Raw genomic sequence first — 19,448 nt, 5'->3', positions numbered from 1 at the left:
TGTGAAAGAGCATGGATGGATGGGAGTACTGGATATCCATGGCCTTGAGGGTGCTTTTGCCCCGCCATCGCGGGGTTTGGGTGATTTTATAGGGTTTAGAAGTAAATGGTGTCTTCCAAGGTTGTATAATATGGATCATGTACAATAGACTGAAGCGTATATTTAGAGTATCTATAACCTGGAATATATATAGATATTTCCTCGTTTTTCCAAGACATCAATATCAGTAAACGAGTTCTAAGATACTCATAGCATCGATCTAGTATGGTAGCGTCTCACCAACAATCCAACAATCCCCTTGTATTGAACTATGCAGATATATAGGCCTTTCTCTTTGTCTTACCCCTATTGAAACAAACCTTTAATTTTGAAAACAAGTACCAATATTATATGTGTAGTGATGCCACAATATTAAGGGCCCTAACCAAGACTAACTTAGGGTCTGTATTTCCTATCTCACTAACCAGCTCTTTTTGCCTAGATCAAATCTCAGCATGCGTACGAAGTACAAAGATGTACACAGAGATCGTGATCCGGTTGGTACCTTGCATAGCCCAAAGCTGAATAATTTTAGCCCTTGCATTAGGTAGTCTAGGTCTTGCGTTTCCCAGACTCCCGTCAAGCCCTTTTATTATGGTTACCCTAGCAAAGAAAACATAAGCCTAATCAACTGCCCAGGTGAACATCTTAGTCCGATATATCAATTTGTATTTCTCCGTTCGTATCCGACACAGAACGAGAGACTTGAGCAGGTACGTGGCATATAAATCCGTCCAGAGAACGAGATTGATCCTAACATATCCATGGATACCAGTCAAGGAGGCTCCTCCAACATTCCAACATGCCTTCAACAGTTCCACCGATGCTACCCACCCTGTCATCATCTCAACGTCCAAACGCCCTCCGCTACTATCCCCGCCGGAAATACCGCCCTAGTCGAGCTCCCGTCCGCCCGGTCTATACAAATGCAAACCCGTTCATCTGCCACTCTTCCTCACACTCGTTGACGCATTCCTGGCCAAAACATCATGCAGTCGATTGCCCGCGATGCGATCGGCACCATAGTGTCAGTTTCTGCAGACAGCAACGGCAGTGAGAAGGATCTGAGCTTCTTGATTTTGGGATATGATATGATTGTGAATGATTAGGCCAAGAGTATCTAAGGGTGTTTTTCTACATTCTGAACTTTGAGCTCGAAGTGAGAGTGATGAGTGTTTCGATTTAGTAGGGGAAGAGAGAATGAGTATTCCATTATCGCCATTATAGGGAAAAAGGATCATTGACGAAGAACAAGAAGGCCCTTCTTAGTCTTAAAGAATTGAATTTACATCTCTGAAGAGAGGGCTCTATAGACCTAGGCATGTTGTTGGACTGCACTCTTCCATCTTTGTTCGAACTGGGTATTCCGAACTAACGTCTCGAACTATGCGATCAAATCCCGCCCATTCGGCTCCATTTAATCCATCCTACAATGTTCTATATGTATTATAAGTACCTGCTCGAGGCGACGGACTTGGAATCAGTACCGTGGATGACCTAGGGTCCGCTCTATGGCATATATCTAACAAGTCTGATATTCTCAGGAGACGGTTGATTCAGCCAATCCCATTAATACTGCTGTTCCCACGGTCATCTGTCCTAGTCTAGAGACAAGCGTATTCTGCGCTATCCTCTCCGAAGAATTCAAGCGTCAAAGCCAACTTTCCGGTTTGTTCCGCAAGATCGCTAGCAATTTTCCGTTTCTGTGCCTCAAGTTCAAATATAGTGCTCGTTTGTTCCTCAATGATGCCTTTCTGTCTATCGAGCTTCCTTGCCTGTCCTGCGAGTATGCATCTGAATCGAGATAATATGTCCGTATATATCTGTTCAAACTGCGGCTCATCTCCAATATTGAGCATCATATCCGAATGCTCGTCATTGCTGATAGTGGTTTCAACCAGATCCTTCAGAGTATCACGAATTAACTCGAGAGACTCCACATCGGCTGATTTCGTTTCGCTGATCAGTTCTTCTTGGTACTCGAGCTCCGAGTACATCATGCTAGCAATGTGATAGATGAATTTCTCCAGCTTCATGTCTCGTGTTTCTAGCGCAGACGCTATGCTGGTTTGTTTCTCGAGATCTCGAACTAGCCTTCCTTTTTGGCTCTCGAGGTCGGCGGTCTTCTTTTTCTGTTCACCGAGGTCACGAGCTAGCTTTCCTTTTTGGTACTGGAGATTAGCGAGTATCTCTCCCTGTTCTCCGAGGTGGCGAACTAGCATTCCTTGTTGATAGTGGAGGTTCGTGATCGTCTTTGCCTGTCGCTCCAGATCACGAACTAACATTTCTTTTTGCCACTGGAAATGGGCGATGATCTTTCCTTGTTGTCCGAGATCATGAAATAACATTTCTTTTTGCCAGTAGAGGTCGGCGACAATCTTTTTCTGTTTCTCGAGATCACCAACTAGCGTTACTTTTTGCCACTGGAGGTCGGCGATCATCTCTTCATTTCTCTTAAGATCACGAAGTCGCATTCCCCTTAGGCACGCAAGGTCGACGGTCTTCTTTGTCTGTTTCTCGAGATCACGGACTAGCCTCTCTTTTTGGGACTTGAGATCGGCGATCCTTTTTGCTTGTTTCTGACGCTTGTGTGGAATATTTGCTAAGCGTTGTACAAACCAGCGGATTGTTTCTTTGTGGGATTGTCTGAGGTTACGGATAGTATCCTCCTGTTCCTTCATCTTACATCTCAGCTTTGCATTTTGTTCCCGAGACTCCTTAAGCTTGTCGGCAAGGTCATGCTGCGACAGCGTGGAGGCCGATGATAGTCCAATATCATTGACCATGCACTGCGGATTGACTGCAGATTCTGTCCATTTAGGTTCTTTGAGGAGCAAGCGGTTTGTGTCTTGCCTCTGCTCTTCGAGGTCGCGTGCGGTCTGTGTGTTTTGCACTTCAAGCCCAAGGATGGCCGTCACGTCCATTTGGTTGGCATGGCTGTCGTCTGCGTTCGGTGTTTGATGGTCAGATGTGGTTCCAGTGAGCACTCTTTCTAGTATATGGGTTTGAGTGAGTTGAGTAGTGGTGAGCTGGAGCCCTATTGAGTGCCACATATTTGAAGATGGGTGAGGTCTGTGAGTTAATTTGAGGGACAGGCGGAGGGTCCTTTCAAGGTTATATCGCTAGCCTTGCTCCGATTCCATATTTGGCCCGGAAGGCACTCCTATATGTATCCATGGATGTCCTTTCGGACACACTATAATTTTACGAACTAAACCAATTTTAGAAGGAAAATACATACATATGTACGTACATTTGTATGTAGTGGATTTGATTTGTGCCATCCATGGATGACACCTGGTTCTTTCCCTTTTCCGGTGCATGTAGACCCTCGCCGAGTAGAAAATAAGACAGATATCGTTATAATGGGTCATAACACATGGACCATGAAAACAGACCTATTTTCAGGCCCTCCATAACCAAAGGGCTGTGTGTCGCATGGTCTAGTAACGGGAAACTTGGTAATCCCGTGAATTGACCAAGGTCCAATGACGAGAGGGCAATTCTGGATGGCAGAATACTAGAGTCGAATTGAACCAACCAAGTACACTTGCCAAGGCAGTGCTCGCAAGCAATAAAGGTTTCGGTGGGCGTCGCAAGAAGAGGGAACACCCAGGATACCATGGATATCTCGGAAAATGGGATAGGCTTCAGAGCAGAAAGTTTATCGATGCGCACTGAGTGAGTGGGTAGATATTCAACAGGCCTCCCTTTCACCATTTCTTCGGGGCAGAAATCTCCGCCCGAGAGAATGAGGCAGAGACAGTCTCATTTGCTTTCCGCCGTTGAATCGCTTTGATTCCCGTGCGGTCAGTGACCGTCGTAGCATTGATGATATTGTCGAATGCCTCGTCCTCGCTTCCTGCTGAGCCAGACTCAGCATCTGAGTCAACGTACAGCTGCTCCGGCCGCGAAATTTTCTCCGGCTGCTGCTTTCCCTCTTCCGGATTTTGGAATGATTTAGAATTGAGAATCTTCCGGCGGATTTCGGCCATTTGCTCTTCATCTTCAGAGTCATCGGAAATCGCAAATGGATCCTTGTCCTCGTCTTCCTCTTCGTCACTGCCCTCATTTTCGTCATCTTCGTCTCCGCTTTCGTCGTCCTCGTCGTCGTCAGTCCGTGCGGGCAAACGATTGGTGTTTCCTTTGGTCCAGATATCATCACCTCCGTCAATGCGGTTGTCTTCGTATTCGCGTTCGATTTTAGCTAGCCACTCCTCTTCCGTCCTCTTCACATCCTCCTCTGTTTCGCAAGCGGCGTAGCGCGCTAGAAGCTCTTTGTTGATTTCCAAGAAAGATGGCCCATAGCTGAAATGCCTCAGTATATCTTCCGCCCATTCCAAGCGGCCACAGATGGCGAAGCAAGCGGCGAGCGCTTCGACGCAGTTCAGACGCCATGGCTTGCCATAGTTAACTGTGTTGGCGGCGATAAGGTAGGGAACTATATTACAAGAAAGTTAGAATCCCATAAATCCAGATGATCCTTGCTAAATCCTTATCACATACGAAGCCGTTCACATTTTCCGCCGATCCGCGACCAGGGCACTTCTTTGACTCGCACCCAAGAGCATTCCACCACAGCAGCACCGTGCTGTTCCATAATATCCTTGTCTGCGGGAGAGACAATTCGCTTGGCATTTGGACTAGCCAATGGTCAGTATACCAATACGACAAACAAAAAGGCGCACAGCGAAACATACGAGACGATCACGCCGGGGTGCCGCTGACCGACGTGAAGCTCCCGCATCAGACCGAGCTTCATCAATCGCTTTCCTGAACATCGTTTAGGATCACAGTGTCCCATATCCCAGCAGGCAGCCTTGTAAGCAGGCCTCGAGGAGGTCGCGCCCTCAACTTCATCACCGCGGGGCACTCGAGGGCGGGGGTTGCTGAACTTCTTGCCTCCTCGCGCGAAGTTGTCTTTTTTGTGGCGGACCATTGTGTAAGATAAGATCAAAGTTTGAAGAAAATATCCAAGAATACGGTACTTGGAGTATCTTGAAGTATTCTGTGGTGGTAAACGCGGTGATTGGGAAAAAAGAGATCAAGGCCAAGCACAAGCGCCACACGTGCAGCCTAAACGGGTTCTCCGCCCGGCTCCCCGTCCGCGACTGTACACATCTCCTCTGGATCCTTGTGCTGTCCATACCTCCCTCCTTATCTGAATAATACCTTTTTTCCCCTTTTGTTTCCTCGTCCACCGTCATCCTGGAGGCTGCATCTGCACGAATGGCGGCTAGGGACCGCTTCGGTGTCTACGCTGAGCCAGGCGCTTCGCCATTACAGCGGGCAGTTCGTGAGTTTAATGCTGAAATGGATGCAACACGAATGCACCATACTAATGCTTAGTTATCCGCAGGAAATGCCTGCGATCCTCAGAACTACGAGCCGAACCTAGCCCTGAACCTTGAAGTCGCGGATCTAATCAACTCCAAGAAAGGCAATGCGTGAGTGAGAACACCAATGTTGTATGGCGCACACTCATGAATTCACTTCTTAGGCCCCGAGAAGCCGCATTCGAGATCGTTCATCTGATCAACTCCCGAAATCAGAATGTCTCATTATTGGCGTTGGCGGTACGTGGGGAGCTCAAATGACAGCTGGCGTGGGGGAGACTGACAACCGCGATTTCTAGCTACTCGATATTGCCGTCAAGAATTGCGGATATCCGTTCCATCTCCAGATTGGCACGAAAGAATTCTTGAATGAATTGGTCCGCAGGTTCCCCGAGCGACCACCCATACGGCCCTCGAGGGTCCAACACCGCATTTTGGAGTCGATCGAGGAGTGGCGCCAGACTATCTGCCAGACATCGCGCTATAAGGATGACCTCGGCTTCATTCGTGACATGCACCGTCTGCTGCTTTACAAGGGGTACATGTTCCCGGAGGTCCGCCGAGAAGATGCTGCGGTCTTGAACCCTAGTGATGTATGTGGCCCTACATGGTATTGTTTTCGGAGTCAAATTAACGTTGACTAGAATCTCCGCTCAGCGGACGAGATGGAGGAGGAAGAGAGGGAGGCACAGTCTGCCAAACTTCAAGAGCTGATTCGGAGAGGCACTCCCGCTGATCTGCAGGAAGCGAACCGCCTCATGAAGGTTATGGCAGGATTCGACAATCGGCATAAAACTGACTATCGGGCTAAGGCCGCAGAGGAGGTTGTTAAGGTACAGCAAAAAGCCAAGATCCTCGAAGAGATGCTGCAGAATCAACAACCCGGGGAGGCTCTCCCCGAAGGCGACGTTTTTGAGGTAGGCGATAGAACGTCCTGCGTGTTGTTTTCCAGTTGATTGGTCCCTGACGCTCTATCAGGAACTTGCGAGTGCTTTGCAAAGCGCTCACCCCAAAATCCAGAAAATGTGCGAGGAAGAATCGGATGACCCCGAGGCCGTCCACAAGCTATTGGAGATAAACGACAGCATACATCGCACAATCGAGCGGTATAAGCTAGTCAAGAAGGGTGATCTGCATGCTGCATCTCAGATTCCCAAGGGTACTCTGGGCACCACTACCGGAGTCTCGAAAAATGCAAACAACGAGCTCTCTCTTATCGATTTCGACCCGGAGCCTGAACCCAGCTCCAACGGCAACGAGGCCGGGCCATCCCAGGGCGGTAACTCCTTGGAGAATGACCTGCTGGGCCTTTCCTTAGGTGAACAATCTCCGTCTCCCGGAGGTGGTATCTCTCTCGGATCTTCCAGTAAGTACGGCGACACAATATTCCAAGGCACCATCGCTGACCAATATCCAAGTGAATTTCCCATCCATGTCAGCAAGCCCAACGCCGCCTGTCCCGTCACAACCTCAGCAGCAGGCGCCAACAGCCTTCAAACCTAATTATGATATCCTTTCTTCTATGAACAGTTCGCGACCTGTCTCTCAATCTCCCACGCCTGTCATGGGTGTCTCGTCCCAAGCCCAGTCCACAGCGACTCCGCCACCAGCAGCTGACCCATTTGCATCGCTCGTCTCTGCCAGCCCACGGGCAACATCTAGTCCCTTCCAACCACCGGCCCAAAGCCAACCTGCTCCGGCTTCGTCCTCATTGCTTGACCTGGTCGGAGACACGGGTCCGTCCCCGCAACCGGCGCGGCAGGCCGCTCCAGTAGAAGATGATGAGTGGGATTTCGCATCCGCATTGCCAGCGAGCAATGCGCTTCCATCGACCAATAAGATCCAAGTCCTGAACTCTCAGCTCCGTGTTGACTTTGCTGCACGCCGGGTGCCGAACCAGACACGCCAGATCCACATTGTAGCCATCTTTTCAAACACGACTACCCAGAGTATTGGAGATCTCCATTTCCAGGTCGCTGTGGAGAAGGTAAGCCATTTGCCACTATTTGACACAGTTCACTTCCTAGATGAGTTTACTGACAATTAAATAGTCCTACACGCTACAGCTTCGGCCACAATCAGGCCGAGACATTGCACCCCAGCAGCAAAATGGGGTCCAACAGGAGATGCTCATAGATGGAATTGATGTTGGGAAGGGCAACTCGGTGAAGATTCGGTTCAAGGTATTTTACAAGCTTGGCGGCGAGGCCCGTGAGGAGCAGGGAATGGTACCAGCGCTGGGAATCGCCTAAACGCCCATCCCAGAACTTTATCTTGCTGTCTGTGTGTGTTCTGAGATCTCCCTCTAGGTTTGTCTGATCTTCCTCCTGAACGGACAACCTAGCATACGCACCGGTTGAATCGTAGTCTTACCTATTTGTGCTGGCTACTCCCTCCAGCGCAGCATCATCCGCTGATTTTGGCCCTTCTCTGCCCTTGATTGGTGTCCTTTTTCCCTTGGCTTTGCACTTATTGAGAACTTAGCGTCTTTTCCCTATCAATGCTGTTTATAAGATTTCAGATACAATTGTTTTCCACTTGTGGCAAGGGGACGGTGTGCGTCTGGTTGGATGGATTGATTGATTCGCAATGATGCAGATATGAACGTAGTCAGCCTTGGGAGGGTCGAATCAATGAACCAATCCGAGTCCTCTCCATGCGAAAGAGCGAGAGAGGCCGATGTCCTTATCATACGTCAGATGTCCGTCCTATAGCACCAAGTCTCCTGGCCCGGGGGGCTGGCCCTACCGTCCGTCCTAACTGTAACCAACCCGAGCACCGGACACAAGGAACCAGCTAAAGCCAACGTACCTGCAGGCGTTCGTGGTATGTCCCCTGAACGAGAAACAATAAAGACCAGAAAATCAATTCTGCCGAGATTTCCCCTGCATAGCCGACCCAACGCCACGGCCACGGTGATATGGCCAGCCACACATTCCCTTCCGAGTATGTATGTCTGCAGATCTCCGGATAGCACTTTCCCATACCTCGGCCTGGCGGAAGAATGCGACATGAAGTATAATTTGGGTGTATATAGTGGCTGTGCGTGTGAAGTTCTGGAGTACGTACGTGTTCGATCAGCGATCGTTTGCCGAGGGATCGACTGCTAATGTTTATCTGGGAATTGGTTATACACTCGCCCCGGATACTGCCCAGAGGGAAATACGAGACCTCTGAGATTAATTTTGATATCCAAGGTTAATTTCCACCCATGGACGTTTATGCTTTCCCACACATGGTACGGAATACATATCATATGTACTCCGTACTTTGCCCACATGGATGTGGGCGATCAGCGCGGGGATCGACTTGATTGCCGGGTCTCCACCACGTTGTAGTCAATCTGCTAATTAAACTTCAATTGGCATTGTCAATATGCCAATCATGTCACGACAAATAGGACACGGTTCATGCAAAGAAATGAAGGAGTATGACCTCGGATTGTTGGCAGTGGCGACTTCAGGGGCATCTGAATATGCTCAATCCCCAGCCCTGGAGGTCTAGCCTCGGCCGGGTGGGATTAGGTAACCCGACCTTAGACCGGTGCCGAGGTGGCGACCTTCCAAACCCCAAGGATGTCCTACTTTCGACATGGCGTCTTTTTATTTTCCATGGAAGATGAGGCTAGATCAGGCAGGTATGTGTCCGGTCAAGAGAAGGAAGAAGGATTTGGCGAAGGGTTTGGAGACAAGTTTGTGTGTCCAGTAGGCCACCTGGGCAGTTGCATATCTTGTATCGTGTTGTATGCGTTGTCACCTATATATGTCCACGGGTACTAGTGAGACACTATTCTGTTTATCATGTATAATGTTTACTCGTGCGGCTGCCGGCGGTTTACGCCTCGGTTAGTACGTACTTTGGATTGTACTATTTGATCCTGTCGCAACAACCAACCCTAAGTTCAGGCCTACTTTGTACCCTACCACAGATTGAGGACTACTAGTACATAGATCGCTTGTACTAAAGGTCTTATCTTTCGAGTGTATATATACAGTCAAGTCCACCACGTTGGTAGCTATCAGTAGAGTCACATATTCCAATGTTGGTATCTCGCTACGCTAATTATAATATCAGTGGGTTCCGCGAGAACCTGTCGAAACAGCCTGGGCCCTGTCAAGATAGCCTGGACCCTGTCCAGCCCTGCGCGGTAGGCCGAGGCACGTCAAGGAAACCGGCAGATTAGGAAGGCAGAGACAGACACTCCAGTCGATTCATATTCAAACCTGAAGTTGACAAAAGATTTGCTCGGAATTTTCAATTGGCATAATACAGATCCTGCAATAGTTGTTCCCCTCGGGAAAGCCTCCGCCAATAGTAATCCTTGTACCTGTTATACTAAGTGATCCATTCCGCTAAGATGTGATCATAGTATATCCGACGTGCAGTAACCTTATCCATACATCTGTCAAGACAATATTTCCAATGTTCTTGATGACACGACATGCATTTAATCATAGCCTTAAATTTCAGGTCTCCTTGGGGGATAAAACTGAGTAACGGTCCAGCCCTGGCCCTGCCCGATCCGGCTATCACGTGGTACCATCGCCCTGCGTGCTATCGAAGACACCTCTCATGGAAGAGAGAAGCAAAAAATTCAGTGGGGGGGTCTAACGTTTCAGGAAGATGATCTGCGGTGATTCTCGATACAGTAACATTTTATCGGAATACATCTATCAGGATCTGAAGTGCAGAGTAACGCCCCACTTAATCACTGATGGTCTAGACCGTCAGTGCTAATCTGAACTCCAATTGCGATCTCCTGATAATCAAACGGGCAGATTTGCAGAAATTGGGAATAATCTCCAGGATGGACTACCTGGTAGACATGGGCCAGTGGCACCACGAGTCGAGCCACTCGTATTTGGCGGTTAGTGGCGCTCAGGCAGACTTGCCTAGAGGGGAGGGACTGGGCAACCATGGACCGAGCGGCCGTAAGTTTTCCAAGCGCCCAAACTATGATCGACTCGGTTCCGTGGTTCTGGCCCAAGCTTTGGATTAACTCCTCAGCCTTTTTGGTATTTAAATTACCCTCCCCCTCTTCTTTTTTTGATAGACTCTTACATAAATCTACTTTCCCTACTATGTCCAACATGCCCCTGTCAGATATAGACCAGGATATTACGCCGATCCCCCGTTCACGGGAGGAGAACCAAGAAAGGTATGTCCTACCAGATGGAGGGGAAAGGAAAAACAAATACTAACAAACCACCCAGAGCCTTTATTGCTGCATCACGGCGAAAGGATCGCAGTTTAGATGCTCGCTTGGAATCTGCTAACCGGGCTTCTCTGTTGCATAAGAAGCGCACAGGCAAGGCCTTTCACATCACCAAGGAGATTGTGGAGAAAGAAGCCATGTATGAAGAGGTCGATGAGCGGTACCAAGAAAAACGCATTCTTATGCTACAACGCCAGAACAAGGAAATTGAGAAGCAATTCCAAGACCATTTAATGGCCGCCTTCGCAGCCCGCGCTCAATTCAATTCTTCCATCCACAGCCGACGAGCAAGCCACATGACCCCACGCCCATCGATCAATGGTGGTCCGCGCAAGATGAGCTTGGATCTATCAAATATGCGCTCTTCTTTCTCCCAAGGCTCAGGCTCAGGCTCGATGGCAAGCCCAATGCCAACGAGTGATGGCTATGCACTATCGCCCACGGCATCATACGACCCAAGTGCCCAGTCCTACATGGCCTGCATGAGCGGTTCCCAGACGCCATACTCCGACATGTGCTCTGCCTCAACAGGCCCACCGGGACTCCCAACCTACATGAGCCCACAAGCCTCTGCACCAGCACCAGCCTGGAACTCCCAAGTACCCGCATGGGCCCCGATGCAACAGCAGAATCCGACCCCTGGGCAAACCCCCACAGACACGCATGCCGTGCAAATGTGGCAGCAGCAAATGATGCAGCAGTCCCAGGTTCCCGACACCGCAACCCAAATGCATCAGTTCAGAGATCGCCTTGCGTCCGCACCGGAATTGCCTCTACAGCACTCTGCCGCCCCACCCATCCCTTCAGCATCCATCTCGGGCCCCACCGGCCACAGCCCTACCCATGGTCACTCGCGCGGCCAGTCCCAGCCATCGAACAACTTCCACAACCTCAGTCTCCTTACGCAGACCACACACCATTCCCACTCGCAGATCGCCCCCTCCAGTCTTAGCTCTCCTAAGATCGAGGCCCTCTCAGCGGGCACTCACTCCACTCCAGACTTTTGTCCCACTCCTAATACCCCACTGTCGCCGAGGACTGCTACCGCCAATGCTACTATGTCGCCCGGTGGGAAGGTCAACAGTGATGGCATTATGGTCTCGCATGAGGGGATGGATCCTGACTTCACGGATTTCAGTCAGTTTGCTTTCCACTTGGGTAACTCGACTGTTCCTCTTTCCGACCGTGACCAGCCTTTTGGCTTTGACGATCTGCTCGCTGTTGATGATTTCGCCAGCGTCCCTTGTTAACTTCATCTATCTGTCTATCATGTCTATTATGATCTACGATACCTGATATACCTAGGTAGTTATGGTTTCTTTCTTTGGTTCTTTTTGTTGGATTTGGGTGTATATCGGGTTGGCTTTGCACATTCGCTCCTGTATCATATTCTATTGATTTTCTCACATTTATCTCTCATTTAATATCCTGAACAGGAGTCAGGGTTGGAGATGTTTGTATGTATCAGATGAACCTTTGCTCTTCTCTTTTCTTTTTTCATCAAACCTTACCCTACTTTTCTTCAATGTATGTACAGTAACATGAAGAGACAAATTCTATCCACTTTTCTTTTTTAATCTCCCTATTAAATTTTCACCTTGGTGGATTTAACGTTGCAGGACTTGACGTTGCATTGATCCGCAAACAACCCTCACAGTCCGTGTCCTAATCCGGAGCCTCCCCACAATTCCTCCAAGGACTGCACGATTATTGGCATCTCATTTTCTTTCGTGGATAAGTCTGGTCCCAGACTCTAATCTCCACCGGGCCGTGCCAGTAGATCTGTAGCTATAGCTACAGCTACCTAGGTATAGCTTCCCCTCAGTGCAGTTTCACCCCCACCCAGACATTACATAGGAATGATATTTTGCCTTTATCTTCCCTTAACCAGGACTGCATTTTTAGCTTTAACTTCGAGTAAATCCAAACCGCTGAATTTACAACTTTCTCCCTTCAAAATGCCGCATCTAGTCAACCAACTCCACAACCAACATACACCCTTGGTAGTAAGTCTTTAGCACTACCTACGTGGTCTATTCCACGATGAAACAGAACAGAAGAGTCTCACAGGGCTATGAGGTATTTCTCAACCCACCAAAGGAGTTCCTCACGGACCACGTACCTAATCGAAATCCAGCGATCAGACCATCCTCAACCGTGGAACAACCCGCCTTAATTTGTCACATCGTGATCACCGTGCTATGTCATAGCCCTGGTCCCTCAGTAGATTCCAGCCCAGGCCTTGCGTGATGTATGGAAACAGGTACTTTTGTTCTCTCCGTTGCAGGGGGGAACTTTGCATTTTCTGCTTGGTCTTTGAAATTCCCTTGATTTGGAATCTCGGTCGCGGTCTCGTGTATTAGCTCAGGACCGTTTTGAGACCGTTCTGATCACGCGGTGAGATAGGCTTCCTTAGCTAAACTGCGATTCGGAAATAAGGTTGACTTGACTGCTGCAAGTGATAGTTTCCTCGTGTACTAGTAGATTTAAAGTTGGTATTCAGCGAAAGTAAATCCCCAGGGTTGAAATTGAAGTGCCCCGTGCCCTGCGGAATTAGTGGTTGTTTTCCCGCCCCTGCTTGACCGATGAGGCGTTCCCGAGATTATGGATTAACGGCGATCGTGCAGGATCGATTTATTCTTGAAAGGGTACCTACGTACCTAGTGCATTGATCTCCTACCAGCCCCCAGCCATGCTATTGTAAATATTAAGCAGGGCAACTTGAACGTAATATCAAAATACACAAATCTCAAATATTACTTTTTTTTTTTTTTTTTTTTTTTTTTTTTTTAACCACCCAGCAACACCCAAAAGTAACCAACTAGAGGGGGAGAAAAGAAAAAGAGTGACCTGCGGAATCCCAGATTGCGGGGTTAAGGTTGCAGCTCAGCAAGCCAAGCGCGTCTTTTAATTGGCCAACAACAAACTAGCGCCCGCACTGATCCATGAAAACTATAGAGTCCACCAATACCACTACCACGGTCGAAAGAGCAGTCCGAGGGCAGCGTACCAACGGTTAAGACCTGGGTATTGCCGGCAAAAGACATTTTGAATCATACCTCGAAACTCTAATTCTTCTCGCCAGTGGAGTACCTAGGTAGAGGGGCAAACCCCGTGCCGCTCAAACGGGGCCAAGTCTAGCATCCACCCAGTGAATGCTTGCCTGGATGTGGGTTAGCGCTAGGGTCCGCATAGTTGGATCCGGTTGGACTGGACTGCAACACTGGCCCCGTGCGCACTTGCGGAGGGGTGATTGGTGGCGATTTCCCATTTCTGGTTTTGTGACTTTCGGGATCCGGTGGGTGGCCTGTCAAATTGACAGATTGGGACAGGGGGATTACTTCCAAGGCCGATGATAGGTCCATGGGTGGTGATGGTGATTGTGATGGATAGAGGGCCCAGTGTGATAGCTACGGAGGGGGTGATTCGTGAATTCTGGACTGACTCGTCTTTTGTGCCCTCGTTGGGACTTGCGTACCTGCGTTTGATTAAGGTCAGGTCGTGGGGCCCAGATCGGTCGATTTGAAAACTTATCTTTGCTGGGATACTTCCAAGGTTGTAGTAAACGATCCATGTTCATACCTCAAATGGACCTCGTAAATCCAGCCCCATCAATCTTCTGAGTCTTTCTTAATCGAGACGCCTCTATAATATATCCTAGCGATAATTCCCAATTCGCCCAGAAGTGTGCCAAGGATATTTCGATGATCAGCGCCCAATCCAATCCCTCGGTGCGCGGTGGAGCAAAAGTGGCTTCAGACGAACCAGATCGGATGGGCGGAGTGGAGTGGCTGTGGATGCGTTCGTGGGCAAGAGGACCTTCCCCGGATTTTAGAGAGTTGACAATCTCGTTGGTCTAAGCTCATGTCTCTGAGTTTAGTTACGAATCTTCCTTTTTCGCTTTATTCTTGTCGTCTTATTGTCCCATTAAGGTAATATCGATAACGTTGGTTCTCGATGTAAGATTGATCTATTCATGACATACATTGAAAATTATTACCAAACCACTATCTCGACTTAGCCTAATTCCAGTTCCAGTATGGAGAATATTGTACAATATCTTCTATTCCAAATTAGCCTAAATCAAACCGCAACCGACACCCCCATCTGCACCGCGCGATGCCGCATAAGCTGAGCAAATAGGAGGATTAATTATAATATGACGGGCCAGTGAAAGGCAGGAAGAAGCCAAATGCCGGACATGAACCAACGTGCGCTAGATCCACACATTGAGACCTGCAGCTGATCAACGCCCCCTACCCGAGTCATGGTTAAACGCAATTCAACGCAATTCTACGCAAAATGCCACCCGAATGACGGAACACGAGGACCAAGAGCACCTTGGATTTGGAATCGGTCTTGTCCGACCATGCTGGATGTGCAGAAGTGGGTAATCCATCATTGCGTGTGTGGTAGTGTTTGCGCCGGTGGACACTGCTGGATGGGACACAATAAGACTGCTTTGCGGATGCCGGAGATGTTTATCCGGGTGATGGGTCCGGGTTTTGTCCGAGTTAAGATGGTTTGTCTGATCGACGTGGCGATGTGGGTTTAATCGGATTTCTCCGATGATTGCTGATTTTAACCTAGTGTGAATGTATAGATCTGGCTCAACCCCGTAAGACAGAGACTCAATTTTCAGCCGTGATAAATCGCAGGGTCTACCAGGAGGCAAGTGAGGGACTATGTAGGGAGATGGTCAATTGAAAGTTGTTTGGTAATGTTTATCCACAATGGGAATTAAATCCCGCTGCTAAAGACGATAAATGAGAGGCTGGGCAAGTCCGAAGGTCCATCCGCTTGAGTCCTATCCTGTATAACTTATCAAGTGGGACAAATTATCATAACTAGTGGCTTGCTACAGACCCGAACACATCGGACAGAGCCAGTGCGTATGTCGGGGTTTCAAAATACAAGCGTACTGAGAACATGCTCTGCAATAGAGAATAGAGCCCAAGTACAAAATGCAGTGTATGCTTTTACATACCACGGCTGAAAAGCTCCCGGCCAATGTCACCGCTGCGGCGGACACTCTGGCTTGATGAACTACTGCGTCGGCGGCGGCTACGAGACTCCGCGGGGTCAGCTGGGTTCAGCCCGCTAGCTCGGGCATGCAAATTCAGGATGTCAGTCAAGCTGACTACTCCAACTAGTCGCCCGGACAGTCGGGCCCCGTCTAGGGCGGAGGAGGGAATAGAATGCGAGATAGGCGATGGCACTGGCACTGACACGCCTGGGGCTGGGTATGTGTAGGGTGGGTTAGGGGTTGGTAGGTGAGGGGCGGTGTATTGAGAGGGCTGCGCAGAAGGGGTCACGGGTGCAGAAGGAGACGGTGGTGGTGAATTTGCAATATATCCGGTAGTTGGTCCGATGCTGTTGGAAAGAGGGATGTGTACTGAAGACTGCGATGGAGTTGGCGGTCCTGATGAAGTTGGAGATAATGGATCGGTCACCCAGAGCCTAAAGTAGCAGTTAGTACACCTTCCTTTTATATCTCAAATGTGCAGTAGTTACCGATGTGACCGGGTTGCCACGAGCTTTGCGACTGTGTGAGCCAGTGTCGATCCAGGATTGACGTGGAAGACGGGGAATGAGTCTTTACCCTCCATCAACCCCCTTGTGGACAGAATGACCGAGATGAAGTGAGTACAGGTGTTTTGGAGAAGTGGCAATGAAGATGATCGGGTCAAGAGCTGCGAAATTGTGAGTATGTTGTGCCAAGCCCAGATGGTTCCTCACATACCTTGACATCCGCCGTGGAGATATTCCCAAGAACGTTAAAGTGGTTATCAACAACCACGATCGATGACATACCCTCGTTGTTCATCATATGAAGGGCTTCGGAGAGGGGTCTATCACCACTGCAAATGACAAAATGGCTGCGGTTAGATTGCTCTTTAAGAATTCATCAAACGACTTACTTGATTGAGATGACTTCATGAGATCCAATAACCAGCTCGCGCAGAGCCTTCGGGTAGAGCTCTTCAATGATTGGGAAGCTGCGGACATTTTCCCAGAGGAACTTGACCAGTCGGAACTGGCTGAAGATTCCAACCACTTCTTGGTCATTCGACTCATTGACCACCACAACCCGGTGAACACCACCACCAAAGATCTCGACTGCGGCCAAGACATTGGCCGACGCCGGTAGTTTGATCAGCGGTTCCTTCTCCATACCGAACTTCTTGACGTCTCTCAGGGGAATAGGTACGCCGTCGTGAGCTTTCTTGGCTAGCTCTTCATATGACGCTTGATGCGCTTCGTCGGGATGTGTCAGGCCCGCTGCCAGCAGGAGATAGGAATTGAGATCGGCATAGTCGAATGTGCCAACGGCAGAAGTGGCTTCAGGCGTCTCGCGGATCAACAGCACAGCTGCACCTGAATCAATCAAGATCTAGTTGGACAAACATGTTAGTCTAGGGACAGGGGTGTTGGCTTAGTGACGTACTCACATTAGTTGCATCTTCGATTCCCGTATCAAGCTCGACAAACTTCAGGTCATCCGGGCTGACCAGCTCGCCAATTGAGATTTCTCTCCAATCACGACCAACAAAGGCAGGGTTGGTGGTCTTCGGCACCGGGGGATTGTCGATGAGGCTCTGGACGGCGGACTGTGGGAGGGACGGCTGCCGGCGTGCACGGGGAGAGCCGGGTGGGCCGCGAAGCGATTCGCTCAAGCTTTGTCTGTGCTGGTGGTTTGATGAAACGCGGAGATGGTTTCGTGCAGAGGGAGAGCGGGATTCGGTGCTGGATCGTGGAGAAGCAATGGATGCACTATTGAGGGAAGTGTCGGACCCTTGGCGGGAGTGCAAGCGGTCCGCCATATCAGAAATTGTCGGAAGTTTAGCCAAAGACAAGGGTCACCAATATGTTGACGTGGAAGTTGATCCCACTGAGGTCATCAGGTGATGTTGATCATATTAAGCGGGTCCATAAGCGGGGTAATCCATGGAGCCAATCAAACTACACCAATATCAACTGGATGCACTTGGATGCACCTGGGGATGTGCTGTTGTAAATCTATCTCTGATCTAAATAGGTATTTCAGGAACAAAGAAACTGTAAGCCAAGAAAATACAATCAGAACTGTTCTGGACACCGATGTTCAAGATATTGTGGCCTTATCACGGCAAAGGCGTGGGCTACAACTGCTTGCTCTATAGAGCTCATCATTTTCAATGCCCTCAAGGCTTCGATTCTTGGTCTCGGGTATCAGCAAGGTTACGAGAGCAGTGAGAAACATGATGCCCGAGAACAGCCCAAGTACACCCTCCAAGCCGATTGTGTCTTCGACCGTACCAAAAGCAAATGCAGTTATAATTGCGCCGCATTTTCCAGCAGCACCAGATATTCCATGTGCTGTTCCTCGAACCCGCGTTGGAAACACTTCTGCGGGAATCAGGAACGTCGTACAATTAGGGCCGACGGTCAGGAAAAACTGCGAGAGGGCAAAGATAATCATCAAGCCAGCTGTCGGGGGGTGTGCACTCTGTGTGCTGACCCCAGCCCATATAGCATAAAGTATGCACACCACGATACAAGTCCAGAACTGTTGGCGTACACGACCGATACAGTCAGGAAGGAAGATGCCGACGTAGAATCCGGGGAGATAGCCTGCCGCCTGTATGATTATATTACCCACCGCAGTGTTGTACAGGGTCTGCCAGGTTGTTGCTCCATTTGCATAACCGATTCTGGCTAGTTTTGGTTGAGGTTGATACCGTAGTATGCGATATCGCTATGTGTATTAGTTCGGGCAGTCTTTTCCCGGGGGCGTTCTAACCCACAACAAAAACCAGGAGCCTCCTGTTGCAAATAACACTTTGGCATGTTTTCAGTGATTAAAGTATTCGCAAAAGTCTTCCCACTGCTTCTTGAATGTGTGTTTCTTCTCAGAAGTGTCATCGTAGACATCTGAACAGCATTATCTATCTTCAGAATACAACTCCAAGGTGCTCTCACATCGCTTGTAGGGCAGTGTCTCTGTGATCGTCAACCGGGCATAGAGAGTGAACGCTGCTGGTACAATTCCACTGGCCAATAGCAAGCGCCAGACCCATTCGAGATGGCTTATATTGTTGGCTATCGAGCCCTCGAATGCTTTGAGCAAGATCAGAAACACAACGCTGGCTGCCGTATTACCAAGGCCGATATTCGAGAAGACAGTCAACACTTGGATAGCACGGGAGCCAAATGGTGACTTTTCTGCCGATAAAGATGAAGATAATGGATAGTCTTCCTCATGTTAGACCCGTTATACCTCAAAAAGCAAACATGACTTGCCAGCCCCGGTTCCAACCCCGGTCACAACACGAAATACTGCAATCCACGCCGTCACAGACTGGGCCGACATCCGGTTTCAAGGCAACAAGACTACCATCAAGGTTCCAAATACAGTAAGGATGAGCTCTTTGCCATAGATAGCATGACGACCCCAAACATCACTCAGAACCCCAAAAAGCAGCTGGCCAATTACCATGCCCAAACTCAGGCCTCCTTTCATAATGTCGCTGTCGACTGTCGACACCTTCCCATCTTCGAAGTATAGATAACCCAGAATTGGTACCACTGTTTATGTTAGCCTTTGGTCTCGCATTGATTGCAAGTCACTCACCAAGTCCAACCGTCAAGTTGAGATATCCATCCGCGAAGAATCCAACGCCCGCAGTGATCACAAACCTCAATTTGGCTCCTAGGGATTCCATTGGAACGAACCAAATGATTCTTGAGGTTGACCAGAATACAAGTGATCGAGACAATGCAAAATGCTATTCCAGTGTACGAGATACATATTGTTGTCTTCTTGCCCGAATAGTCGGATTATATACTCTTTAACGCGCATAATAGGTCCACGGGTA

The 19,448-nt window shown here is 49.1% G+C and overlaps 8 protein-coding genes across 8 annotated transcripts; 4 read left to right on the top strand and 4 right to left on the bottom strand.

The window, feature by feature from the left end:
* Nucleotides 1–841: 841 nt before the first annotated feature.
* Nucleotides 842–1,148, top strand: N7489_006534 (uncharacterized protein; the record flags this gene model as incomplete). Its single annotated transcript, XM_056712284.1, has 2 exons — nucleotides 842–955; nucleotides 1,035–1,148. 2 exons carry the CDS (start codon nucleotides 842–844, stop codon nucleotides 1,146–1,148), a joined length of 228 nt encoding a protein of 75 aa, XP_056565999.1.
* Nucleotides 1,149–1,643: 495 nt separating this feature from the next.
* N7489_006533 (uncharacterized protein) lies at nucleotides 1,644–3,092 on the bottom strand (the record flags this gene model as incomplete). Its single annotated transcript, XM_056712283.1, has 1 exon — nucleotides 1,644–3,092. One exon carries the CDS (start codon nucleotides 3,090–3,092, stop codon nucleotides 1,644–1,646), a length of 1,449 nt encoding a protein of 482 aa, XP_056565998.1.
* Nucleotides 3,093–3,752: 660 nt separating this feature from the next.
* N7489_006532 (ribosome biogenesis TSR3 family protein) lies at nucleotides 3,753–4,978 on the bottom strand (the record flags this gene model as incomplete). The annotated part of the gene is made up of 3 exons (XM_056712282.1): nucleotides 3,753–4,480; nucleotides 4,546–4,682; nucleotides 4,740–4,978. The coding sequence occupies 3 exons, from the start codon at nucleotides 4,976–4,978 to the stop codon at nucleotides 3,753–3,755; spliced, it is 1,104 nt and encodes a 367-aa protein (XP_056565997.1).
* Nucleotides 4,979–5,268: 290 nt separating this feature from the next.
* N7489_006531 (VHS domain protein) lies at nucleotides 5,269–7,627 on the top strand (the record flags this gene model as incomplete). Its single annotated transcript, XM_056712281.1, has 8 exons — nucleotides 5,269–5,335; nucleotides 5,399–5,486; nucleotides 5,540–5,615; nucleotides 5,675–5,968; nucleotides 6,020–6,292; nucleotides 6,354–6,741; nucleotides 6,794–7,362; nucleotides 7,427–7,627. The coding sequence occupies 8 exons, from the start codon at nucleotides 5,269–5,271 to the stop codon at nucleotides 7,625–7,627; spliced, it is 1,956 nt and encodes a 651-aa protein (XP_056565996.1).
* Nucleotides 7,628–10,182: 2,555 nt separating this feature from the next.
* N7489_006530 (uncharacterized protein) lies at nucleotides 10,183–10,374 on the top strand (the record flags this gene model as incomplete). The annotated part of the gene is made up of 1 exon (XM_056712280.1): nucleotides 10,183–10,374. The coding sequence occupies one exon, from the start codon at nucleotides 10,183–10,185 to the stop codon at nucleotides 10,372–10,374; it is 192 nt and encodes a 63-aa protein (XP_056565995.1).
* Nucleotides 10,375–10,456: 82 nt separating this feature from the next.
* Nucleotides 10,457–11,840, top strand: N7489_006529 (uncharacterized protein; the record flags this gene model as incomplete). The annotated part of the gene is made up of 2 exons (XM_056712279.1): nucleotides 10,457–10,533; nucleotides 10,589–11,840. 2 exons carry the CDS (start codon nucleotides 10,457–10,459, stop codon nucleotides 11,838–11,840), a joined length of 1,329 nt encoding a protein of 442 aa, XP_056565994.1.
* A 3,729-nt stretch (nucleotides 11,841–15,569) lies between these two features.
* Nucleotides 15,570–17,414, bottom strand: N7489_006528 (CBS domain-containing protein; the record flags this gene model as incomplete). Its single annotated transcript, XM_056712278.1, has 5 exons — nucleotides 15,570–16,050; nucleotides 16,105–16,283; nucleotides 16,334–16,451; nucleotides 16,512–16,984; nucleotides 17,043–17,414. 5 exons carry the CDS (start codon nucleotides 17,412–17,414, stop codon nucleotides 15,570–15,572), a joined length of 1,623 nt encoding a protein of 540 aa, XP_056565993.1.
* A 281-nt stretch (nucleotides 17,415–17,695) lies between these two features.
* On the bottom strand, nucleotides 17,696–19,295 carry N7489_006527 (uncharacterized protein; the record flags this gene model as incomplete). The annotated part of the gene is made up of 3 exons (XM_056712277.1): nucleotides 17,696–18,328; nucleotides 18,986–19,158; nucleotides 19,205–19,295. The coding sequence occupies 3 exons, from the start codon at nucleotides 19,293–19,295 to the stop codon at nucleotides 17,696–17,698; spliced, it is 897 nt and encodes a 298-aa protein (XP_056565992.1).
* Nucleotides 19,296–19,448: the final 153 nt, after the last annotated feature.

Source organism: Penicillium chrysogenum, assembly GCF_028827035.1.
Source record: "Penicillium chrysogenum strain IBT 35668 chromosome Unknown utg000004l_segment0_segment0, whole genome shotgun sequence".
Lineage (NCBI taxonomy): Eukaryota > Fungi > Ascomycota > Eurotiomycetes > Eurotiales > Aspergillaceae > Penicillium > Penicillium chrysogenum.
Note: the sequence above shows the minus strand (reverse complement) of the source record. Positions and strands in the feature narration are given on the sequence as shown.